This window comes from Anguilla anguilla, chromosome 2, assembly GCF_013347855.1.
Source record: "Anguilla anguilla isolate fAngAng1 chromosome 2, fAngAng1.pri, whole genome shotgun sequence".
NCBI classification, from domain to species: domain Eukaryota; kingdom Metazoa; phylum Chordata; class Actinopteri; order Anguilliformes; family Anguillidae; genus Anguilla; species Anguilla anguilla.
In genome coordinates this window covers 815,195-827,246 of record NC_049202.1, presented here as the reverse complement: position 1 = coordinate 827,246, position 12,052 = coordinate 815,195, and the positions used below count along the sequence as shown (strand labels likewise).

General features: G+C 46.4%; 1 protein-coding gene across 3 annotated transcripts in view; it reads right to left on the bottom strand.

The window, feature by feature from the left end:
- The window catches only part of dlg5a (discs, large homolog 5a (Drosophila)), a 49,277-nt gene extending 39,298 nt beyond the window's left edge, over window positions 1-9,979 (bottom strand). For 2 of the 3 annotated variants that reach the window (XM_035405239.1, XM_035405241.1), the window contains exon 1: window positions 8,834-9,979. In XM_035405239.1, coding sequence (XP_035261130.1) covers window positions 8,834-9,134 — 301 coding nt within the window. In that variant the 5' untranslated portion in view covers window positions 9,135-9,979. The remainder of the gene's footprint in view (window positions 1-8,833) is intronic. The other variant, XM_035405242.1, reaches the window with a different exon arrangement.
- Window positions 9,980-12,052: the final 2,073 nt, after the last annotated feature.

Here is a 12,052-nt window from a genome sequence, read left to right as displayed (position 1 = left end):
CTGTGCGTTCAGCCGGTCAGATCCGGGACGACCGTAATCGCATTTGTGCTCAAATGCCCCCGAATTATGAGTTCTTCCCAGACCGAATGCGATTCCGGTACATTTGGATATTTTAATATTGCAAAGCTTCCATCCTCATTGCATTTCACGTTAATGTCCCCTTCCCAACGGATTCAGCTGAGCATGACGCACCATGAATGCTACGTTTATTTAGTGTAAACTGAACTTTATTCTAGGACCGAAAAAGTTTGGGGGGGGGGGGGGGGTCACCCCGTTTATCAGAGGAGAAGGAGGGGCCTGGTCTGGTGGGCTGAAACGCCCACATCTGGTACGTTAAGCCAGTCAGGAAGTGCATTTGCAGGAATGATCTGCACAGTTTAATCACCTCTGGCACCAGGCCTGGCTCGCTCTTCACTGTTCAAAGGAATATTTTAAAACAGGGAAGTATTTTGTGATGAAGTACAGGGTGTACACACTCAGTTTGCAAACGTGCACGCCTATGGGCATCAGCTTGCTCTGTATCACATGACCTCACACCAAACACACCGCGCACACACACACAAACTTTCACTCGGGGAAATAAAACACACTTAACAGGGAATAAACGGCCCAGAATCTTTGACCTGGATCCAGCGATGGAGGGTGTCAGCCTAAGAAGCAGAAAAGTATTTCCGCCAGCGGCACAGAGAGGCCGGGCTACGTGTGGCCTCCCACGTTCCAGCGGCAGGCGAAGCCAAGTCCTCTGCAGATCTATTCAGCGGCCGAGCGAGGCTTTTCCCTCTGACCGCCGTGAGCCAAGGGGAGCGGAGCGCTCGCTCGACGCCAGCCCGGCGCTCCGGGGGGCGGGGCTACGCTGCGCTCTGGGGGGCGGGGCTACGCTGCGCTCTGGGGGGTGGGGCTACGCTGCGCTCCGGGGGGCGGGGCTACGCTGCGCTCCAGGGGGCGGGGCTACGCTGCGCTCCAGGGGGCGGGGCTACATGGCACTCTGGGGGGCGGGGCTACGCTGCGCTCCGGGGGGCGGGGCCACGCTGCGCTCTGGGGGGCGGGGCTACACTGCACTCCGGGGGGCGGGGCTACACTGCGCTCCGGGGGGCGGGGCTACATGGCACTCCGGGACACGCCCCCTTGCCGATAGAGCAGGGGATATTTTTCCGACTACCTTCCCAGGATGCAAACGGGATTCCGAGGGACAGGCGACACGCTGAGAAACGACTAACAAGGAAATAAAAGCAAAAAAATCCTACAGGATGGAAATGGGAGGGAAATGAGAGGTGACTTGACATTAAAGTATTACAATTTAATTAGTATTAAAATGTTACTGTCTGTACATCGTTATTCACAGGCTTTTTATTATATGCACCTTCTTCACCTGTGGAAAACCAAATACAATAAAACGGCCAATCAGATGACTTTTAATATTAGCGCGGTACTGTCCCTTTAAGAAGGCCTCAGTCTGCACTACAGGGTAGTTACTCGGTAGATGATGTCATCGGGAAAGGGGGGGGGGATCAGTAACGAGTTGGCGAGCTTTCACAGTTCTGTGTGGATGGCTAGGCTGGGCCGGGACCGTGTTCACCCAGGGAAACAACAGCCTTTAACTCACCGCTATGCTAAACACACTCACACCGCCATTAACGCAATGGAGTTAATGAATTCAGCAGGATCGCGCAGTGAACAGGAGAAAAACAACAGCCTACAACTAAAAGCTTCATAAAAGGGAGCAATTTGCCACACGTCCCGCAGAGTTCAATCTTAACCATTTCACCCAGACTGAATTTCCCTCAGCTAGTGGTCACAGCCTTGCAGTTCTCAGACTTGTGAGCTTCTCTCTCTGTTACACACTCTGGGGGGATAAGAACCTAAATTTGTCCAGAACCTGAGGCCATGCCTAAACCACAAAGGCAATTTTGACTTTTGTAACCCAGACAGCATCAATTTCAGCGATAAAATCTCCAAAAGATTTTTATAAGAAACTGTGGATTACAGTTTTTTTACAGTTAATTAATTAACACTAATCACAGAGGCATTGCTTTGTTTTTGTTTAATACTCATGTCAGGAAGAATGTTTGCCTGTTCCTCCCTAGGGACCGCCATCTTGCTGAGCAGGCAAAACCAAACACTTCCTGTCAATATTCTTTTCCTCACCAATTTGATGTATTGATGGATCAATACACTCGTCTCAGCCATGAACTGTATGAGAGCTTTTACTGTAATGCGCTTGCTTTAGCTTCTGAGAGCAATTTATCCCAGGTTTCACTCAGATCAACCAGCTCGCCATGTGAGAGTGGAAGAGTGGTAGTGGTTGTGTGTGTGTGTGTGAGTGTGTGTTTGCGCATATGTGAGTGGAAGAGTGGTAGTGGTTGTGTGTGTGTGTGTGTGTGTGAGGCTGCTTGTGTGTGCTACACCACCGTTAGTTCTCCTGCATTGGTCCTGAAGTCTGAGTGCAGAGCTGGATGGATATTTCCACACAAACAGGCTGCAGTGGATGTGACACCTTCTGCAGAATGACGCGCCTGGTTCTCCCCCATCTGAGGGGAAGACGCTGTGCTGCGCAGCTGCTGGTGAAGAGTGAGGGTACGGCTGCAGCACTGCTTCTGTCCTACATGCGCAGGTGATGCAGTCATGACCGGAAAGCCAGCTCTCTGTTTGCAAAGCGTTCGGTCAAACAGCAGCTGCCAGGCGGCACATCCTGCTAAGGCGCCGTTTCTCAGCGCAGTGGCGGCCCGAGGGGCAGGGAGCCGCGGGATTGGCCGGAGCTGTGGATTCACAGGAAGTGCATCTGCCTGCCGCAGATCCACAGGAAGTGCACCTGCCAGTCACAGGTGTTGTAGTGATGAGCGAGCGGCGGACGCTTACATGGGGCAGCACTGCTCATTCAGGGCCAGGATCAGCCAGGTGATCTACCTGTCACCGCACCACCCAGTAAGATCAGCCAGGTGATTTACCTGTCACCGCACCACCCAGTAAGATCAGCCAGGTGATTTACCTGTCACCGCACCACCCAGTAAGATCAGCCAGGTGATTTACCTGTCACCGCACCACCCAGAAAGATCAGCCAGGTGATTTACCTGTCACCACACCACCCAGTAAGATCAGCCAGGTGATTTACCTGTCACCGCACCACCCAGAAAGATCATCCAGGTGATTTACCTGTCACCACACCACCCAGTAAGATCAGCCAGGTGATTTACCTGTCACTGTCTGACCCACAGTGTGGTCCAACGCTAGTGAAAGGGGGCAGAAGCGCTGTTCCGACGGGACGCTGGGAGGGTGTAAACAGGCTCGGTTAAAGTGGGTGAAATAGATATTCACACAGCTTTCCATCCAAACCGTCTCTCCTAAGCGCTCACTGTGCTGCAGCGCAGGGCTCTCCTGCAAATAAGCCCCGCTCCAGCAGGAAACTGGCACAGGAGCGCTTTTCCTATTTGTTCAGGCCTTTCTCCTGTTAATATGCCCGTATTTTTTTTCCCAAGACGTTAGGCTAACAGTTTCAGGCCATTTGAGACTAAAACGCATGTGCATTGGCCTGATGGATCCTTCACACTACTGTGGACCAAACCCTGCTAAAGCTTCACCGGAGAGAGCATTAATTCCTCTAAATAAACCAATATGCCAACTTCTAATATGCCCAGGCCTGTAAATGGGGTCTAATTAGGCTCTAATATGAGTAATTAACATCTCAGTTATAATTATGGCAGACTGAAGCACCGCGTGATTGGTCCGCTGCTGCATGTGTTTACCACACAAACGGAACACTCAGCTGAATGAGCGTTCATCCCGTCAGCTGACCTTTTCCCGCTCTTTTCACGAGGGTGAGAACTGTGTGCCATATGAGTGAGCAAACCACTATTCCAGTCCTGGCGCATCATCTCGATTTGTCACTGAAAGCCGTACCTCTAGCATGTACTGATATTGATCAGCAAAGCAACTTTATTCCCGAAAAGCGACAGATTATAAAACAGTCTAGAGCACAAGAATCAGTCCCTTACGTCTCCTGCCAGATTAATAGCGGTTAAGTGATACACTCTCTATAAAGTTACAGCAAATGAGAACATCAGAGACCGAGGGGCAGGGGAACCAGCTGAGACTCTCTCTGCACATTAGCACAGCCTGGTGCAGAGTGTCTTGCTTTCTAAACCAGTGCTAATCTACACTAGGAACAGACTTCCAACAGCGGGAGCAGCAGAGGGGTAAAGACGGGCTGCCAGTTCACCAATGCTTGTGCTGAGTCTGGAGAACACCTAGAAATGCTGAGAACACCCAGGAATGGTGCAGTACGAACACATCAATCATCTGTTAGCCAGACGATTTCGGCTATGAAGGGCAAATGTGTTTCGCTCTGTGTGCAAATACTATTGGCGTTATGTTCACTAGTCATTACTGAATGAAGGACTCTCCCCCTCGTCTCGAATATTAAAGTTTTCTTACTCAAACTGGGCTTTGGACAAACTTTAGGCCATTCATTTTAAACAAAACAAGCTGCACTAGAGAGACATATTTGTGTGACTATTTTTAAAAGTAATAAATTACAATTACACTTTGAAAAAGGGTTATTGTGCCACAGCAATGTGCCAGTTAAAGGCACAGGGAGTCTGAACGCACCCCCAGATGCTCAGACGCTGTAAAGCAAGCGTGTGGACAGTAATGATAGCAATCCAGCAAATTTAAAACAGACACCTATTTACATGGCAACTGACCAAAGCAGATTGCCTCTGACAAATTCATCCCTGGGATTTTGCAACAGTCTTCTGCAAAACAGGCATGTGTACCACATGTTCCTTAAAAACAAACTTTCCATGAAAGAATATCACCACAAAAGCAAAAGCACTGCCTTATATTGCAGTATCACTCAACTTTGAGGGGCATAAAAGGTTTTAACGTGTCTTTAAATAATGCTTAACCTGCTGCACCGGTATCCAAGGAGACTACAGCGGCTTTGGAAACAAAGTCCTCCGAACAAACCCACTGCCCTTCACTCAGGAGCCCCCCTGAACCACCCCGACCGAAGCACTTCTGCATTTTTACATCATCAGCCGTATTCATAAGTCTTCACAAACACAGCCTGTGTTGTTACTTTACCATAGACTACATTCAGACTGGTAGAGAGGGGCACGGTTGTCGTGGGCGATTGGGGGGGCAGTTTATCAGGCTGTATTTAAAGGACAGGGTTTGCAGTCCTTCACATGATTAACCCTGCAGCCATGGAGCCGTCTGTGCGCCAGTCTGCGTGCCAGTCCGCATGCCAGAGTCTGTGTGCCAGTCTGTGTGGCAGAGTCTGTGTGGCAGAGACGTGTCTGTTTAAGCCTGTGCCCAGCTGGATGCACGACATTAGGACTTAAACCCGTGAACAAGCGTCAGGCCAACACAGACAGACAGACAGACAGACAGACAGGCCAACACAGACAGACAGACAGACAGGCCAACACAGACAGACAGTACAAACACTTCACAGCTATAAAGCGATCGATTTCAGCCCCTTCTGAGTGAGCGGAGGAGCACTCTCTGGATCAGAGCCCGCTGGCCGCTCTCTCGCGTCTCCTGCGCGATCTTAATCCATTCTGCAATCTTCACTCTCCCGTTCATTCTCCACTTGTGCTTTTAGAGAGAAGAAAACAGAGCGCGCCAGGCTAACGGGACGCAGTACTGACGCAGCACTGACAGCGTTAACGGAGCTGCCACCTGTCCCGCTAAACGCCCATGTTGTTTCCAGCTGGTGGGGGGGGGGGGGGGGGGGTCCTCACAGACCGAACTCCACGCCGCCCGACACAGCCAATCACATCGGCCCTCGCCAAACTGAGACGGTACCACACTGGATCCTCTCGACCACGGTCGGCGTTTTCTGACCAAACAGAAAGCGAGCACGATGACAAGGACAAGCGCGAACACGGGGAGCGCCATTATGGCGAGCATGAGGACCGCACCATTTTAGAGCCCCCTTCTGAAATTTCACAGCGGCCTCCTGCCACCCCTGTCCCGCACCCCTAATGAGTCTGCACCTCGGCCAGGGAACAGCCGAAAGGGGACAGCCATTCTGAACAGGAATACTGCAGGAGAGCAAAAACACAGACAAATTACGAATTAACAAATGGCAACTTTCACATAAAAATGACTGAAGTAAGGCCTTGGGCAGACACTTTTAAACAGCTCACTACTTTGTGCCCAATAACTGAAAATTAAATCCAAGCACTGCAATCCAAAATGATTTTATTTCTTGTCAAATATAAAGGTCATCGTCAAATTAGCCAAAGTCTCTTCTCACAATCCATTCCAGCAATTCAACGAATTGTTATTTCTAGTCACTATGGCAACTCCTGCCCAACGCCATATCAGTAACTATCAAAGTCCATCCTGGCACATCTCGAGACAGTAATTAGGGACTTTAGCATCACAATGGATGCAGACCTGAAAGGGAACTTGCTGACACAGGGACCAGGAAGGAGAAGAGTGTGTCAACAAACACTGCCAAACCAAATACAGATGGGCTGCATCAACTCCCCAAGACCCTCACAAAAAAACAAAATCAGGACAAGACAAAATGAGTCAGACGGGCAAGATTTGAGAAGTGGGAACACTTATCGCCTCCTCAGCTGGCAAACCGCACTAATCCCATTCACTGAGGATAGTAGTGTTCACACACAGCAGGGACCTGCAAAGAGGTTCTTACGGCTGAAAGTTTAAGCCCTCATCCAACACCCTGCACCAGCGTCACAAACAGGCAGAGTCCTGCTGGAATATCCAGAAACAGTAAATTAACAGAAGCTCATTTATGAGCCACCATCGGTAATGCTGAATAAACACAGAGAGGGTGCAAGGCTTGTCGTTGGCTGTTGTGTAACATTACTACATTCGTACATACTAAGTTATGTGTTCAGTATGGCCAGCCAGGCCATGTTCTTGTGTTCAGTATGGCCAGCCAGGCCATGTTCTTGTGTTCAGTATGGCTAGCCAGGCCATGTTCTTGTGTTCAGGGGTCATCTGATTAGTGCAAGCTTTCCACTGACACTAAACTGAGTCAGTGCATATGCATCCGCAAACAATATAAATATCAGAGCAACTATGCAGCATCTTTTAAGAAATGAGCCCCATGAACACACAGTATAATCTAGTCGGTACCCATGATTTAGGTACTGGCCTCAACCCAAGTTATTTTTACTGAAAAAATAATGGAACGAAAAGGTTGCGATGGCCATCTAGCTTTAGTTATCCAACCTAGCCCATTAATGGTGAAACAAAATGGGGCATCAATAAAACAAGTGACAACCACACCATGCTAATGTGCCAGCAAGATAAACTTTTGTATTGGGTGTGTGTGTGTGTGTGTGTGTGTGTGTGTGTGTGTGTGTGAGTGAGCGCATCTCCATGCGTGTGTGGAGATGTGGAGAAATCTCGACGGGCTACCTTTTTGTTGCTCGATCATTACCGTTTTAAAACACACTTGGCCCATTTATCAACAAATTGCTGTTTTTAAGATCTAATAAATGTCTGTCCATATCCCAACTGTTTTTTTATTTTTATTTAGGGTGCTTTGAGTTTCATTTTAGGAAGCTGCAGATAAGGATGGTTTCTGAGGATGATCACTTGCAAAGACTGGACCTGTTGAATTGTCAGAACTATCCATGCCAGTGGCCAACGAGAGACAACGACTGCACGCCAGCAGACTCATTCCCAGACACCCCAAAGAAAGCCAAGACAACAGGGAACATCTTTCTGGGGGATGACTCACAAGCTTCAGCAATTACACAGCGACCGACACGCATCCTGGGTGAAATTATGACGGCATGATCTCCTCTCTCAGTACCGCACAACCACGGGGTAAATGGAAAAATAGTAAGAAAATCCAGATGTACAGGGTCCAGTATTATTTTTATCCAAAAGGAAAATGATTAAATCAGAATACACTTTAAGAACCCGATTGCTTAGCTAGCAATGCACACATTGATACATTTTAGCATCAGCAAACTCTGATGTAAGCTACCAACACGTCTTTTAAGATTACACTTCCATCAGCATAAACCCAAGCTAGGTGAACAGAATACCAAATTCTTACGTTACGCACGTCAAGACGTTTTTAGACTAATTAAAGACGTGGAACATAGGCTTTTCAACTCCAGGCGTGTTTTTTGTTGTTTTTGTTTTTTTTAAGTAGCCAAACAACTTTTGCAGAATATGCATCAACAAACCGATATCGATTCCACGGGCACATTATTCGCCAGTTGTGCTGTCGGATCATTCGCAGATAAACGTTCCAGCGGTTCCAGGCATCGGTGTTAAAACGGCCTTTTGTGCAAGCTACACTGAGCGTATTGTTCGCTTTTCATGTCACACTTACTGGCCAAATAATACATTGTGCCAGTTTTGTCTTACTACGATGACACTGAATTCTTTCACAAGAGGTTAGGGCTTAGCCCTAAAACTTGTACTGGCTTTCAGAAAACACGATTTTGCACGTACACGTTTCCCATAATCTACATTTGACGTGGAAGAAACGTAGTAAGCACCCTAAAAGGCACCACAGGCCTATACGTCAATAAATATAAGGTGGGGTCACACGTAGCCTACATTAGCAGGTAATGTTAGCTGCTGCCATTATCGTACAGTTCAATACTTCCGACGTCCTAGGAATTCTACGTATCACCACAGACCGCGTTAAATACGTGTATTCTTTTTCCACTGGCTCCACAGTCATGTCGAATGAACACGTACTCTCGTGCCTAGCAGAAGCTGTGTGGAGATGTGCTGCCATGTCCGCGAATCGGTGGTGATGAACACTCCGTCCCCGGACACCGTTTCGACAGCACCGGGTCTTGCTGAGGTTACGGGATTCGGTTCTTACCGGAGGAATGGTCCACTGGTCCCCCGCCGTTCAAGAAGAGAGCTGAACACAGGTGTGGGTGCGTCTTTTCCAGGGCCACACACAGGTCCTGAAAATGGTCTCTTTCCTTGTTCATCAGCATCTTCAAGAGAAGGTCCACTTTCTCCGAGCTTGTCGAGCAGTTATTGTCCAGTTCATACCTCTCCAGCGGGCTTAGGGTGCCAGATTTCCCCAACAACTCTACCACCCGGTCTGCATCTGTAATGGACTCCAATAAGTTCTGGTGGCATTGATCTAACAACTCTTTGTGCTTAGGTTCCATGGCTGTTCGCTGCGTTCTGCGCTCTTATCTTCAGCGAAACCTTCAAAACCGTAAAAACGATCAAGCAAGAACTTCTTCTAGATGGTGACTTCTAGGAAATCGGCACCGCAGCCATCGTAATGAATGGCCGAGTTGAGCAGCTTTTCATCGCAAATTGAAAGAGACACAAGTAGCCATATTTGTTGCCTAAGGCTGTTGACTGCACTATGAAACAGCAGTACATTTTCCCACCGTCCCGAAAGTCCTACATTTCCCCCATTTTCTTGACCGCTTCCATCGTACGCAGTTACAACTGCATTAGCCCTTTTCTGAAGTATTTTTTGTCGTTCCTTCACCGACCGAACTGCTACAAAGTACCGCAACTCTTCAAGAGCTCTCCCACAAAACTGCAAGCTCCGCCATGTCTCAGCAGCCCAGCAGCTGCTGCTCGCTGTCAATCAAGTCGCCGTCTAATAGCCATGTAAGGTAAAACAAGGCGGAGCTTCCGACAGACACACCTGGTCATCACAGTGCCTGTAACTTTAGCTGTATGACAACAATCACGGAGTCCGGATCTTCCGAGCCGAAGATGGGCCCCCAGCGAATACGAACGATTCTTTTTCCGCCATCCGTAGAGGAATGGCTGCTATGGTGGTGGGGGAAAAACTACATAACTATTAGTCTATTACTGTTAAATACAGCATTACTTTAGTGTGTGGGCAATACAGCTGCTGGTATCTAACAGAGTGTCAGAAATGCGGTTTGTCTGCTTTAGTGCAGATGAATAGACAAACTAAATAATCGCAATAGGCTTCACACGCTGAAAAGACGTTCACACAGACTGGATGTCGCCACTTCATTGTTGGTAGTGGCTTTCCCCATTCTTGGTCCATTCTGAGATCACTTTAACCACTTGTCCCGCCCCGCTGCACAAAAGCTTTAACTATTGGTTGGCACTTGCACCAACGACACACCCAGGCAGTGGATAGGAAAAAAACAGCGAGTGCAAATTCTGTTTCAAGTAGGTTTTCTGGAGAGTTTTTTGGCAGTCGAAAAATATGAATAGCCGGTGAGCTATGAAATAAGGTCGACATTCGTTTGTTGTGAGTCAAGAGGTTTATGAAGGAAGATTACTTCACCGGCGTCACGTTGTTCGTGCTTAGTATTTTTTTCCACGATTTTGGAATCGTCCAGAAATGTTGACTAAGTCTTGTTTTGATTTAATAAAGAGCACGTGCACAGATGTGAGTTTCAGAGCCATTACATTACCTTTGTGCAAAATAAGTCCCCTTTGTGTTACCCATTTTCACATCATGTTTACTATGCAAGCTATTAAACGATAAGCTTTCGGTGTTCGAAGTAACTTGTTTTCAAGAAAAGACCCTGTCACTACACGAACACACTTGGTTCAGTAGTGGTGGACATTGCTGGACTTCAGTCCAAGGGCTAGTTTTTTTTTTTTTACTGCATTCATCTTATTCTGTAAATCTGAGCAACGCATTTATACAAGGATGACCTTCCTTCAGCTCGGACTCATTTTGTTAATTTCAGAGATTTTGCCGTCAATAAAGTCACAGTCGCCACACAGTCAATTCCACAATCAACTTTCCTTTAGTAAGACTAAAGTTAATCTATTCTATTCATAGTTGGTGAGATTTCTTGCAAATTAAGGACAGGCCACATTGAATGGTACCTTCAGATACACAAAGGACAATTTATCCAAGAATGAGAAACAGAAAGTATGCAGTGAAAAAAATATTGTTTTCACCAAAGTCAGTTTTTTTTTTTTTTTTTTTTTTTTTGATGTGAAGGCCAGAATTCTATTTTTGGAAGTTACATTCCACTGGAAAATCTCATCTACTTTTTTATGTACTTTAATTCTTACATTTTTTTACCCCCAATAAAAACTCTTATTATATTGGTCACAAGGGGAAGGTAAAAAAGACATTAAACATAAATGTTTAAACTTGCACAGCAAGATCTGGCAAATACAACTTGGATGCATGCTGGCCTTTCAGTCCACCAGAGCTATAAATTAATTTTATTCATCAATTACCTCCTTGATTTCATAAGCCTATTACCTATCCTGTTAATAATAACTAATACCAGCACAAGATATAGAAACTAAAGATTTATATTATCTTCCGAACATTATACTTTTTGTGCTCAAAAACTACACACCAGCCAAGCTATCAATAAATCATTTCCCAAAATGTTTACACACAATTTCTGAGGAGAAAGAACAATTTTGCAGACAAAAAGCTGATAGAGATTCTAGGGTATCAGGCGAATCAAGCAAGAATTATATCTGTGGTATCTTATGGAGTATATTAACTTAATCTATGAAAAATCTGACTGAATACTTTAATAAGAGCAGATATTCTAATTAGGCTAAGGCTATGGTTCACAGCACACTCTCCATTTGGTTCAGCTAGCTGTTAAACATGTGTTTCATGTTCACACTCACTTATAAAAAATGCAATGTTTCTTGGCAGGACTGAGTGCAGGAAATCACATTCTCCCACTCAAAATTTAAACTAGAGATGTGACCATCTGCAAAGTAAGCCATGTGCCACAACATGCATTTTAATGCTAATTATTCCCTATCCACAAATATGTCATGTAAACTGAACTTGGCCCTGGGTGTTTTCTATTTTGAGTACCTGTTAATTTGATTGGATATATGGTCCTGCAGTGGGCTAGACAGGTCTATATTTCATACATGCGGTGTATTTATTGTCTGTAAGGGAACTGCCATTTGCAGTAGAATTGATTTAAGTACGAGAGGAATCCTAGATGAACTGGGAAATGTAACTCATATGACACATTGGTGATTCATCCCCTATTGATTTTCCTTTCCCATTGAAACATACCATCAGTGAATTAGTGCTTTCCACTAGGTTCTTAGCAATATTAAGGCAATTTCAGAAAGTGATCTT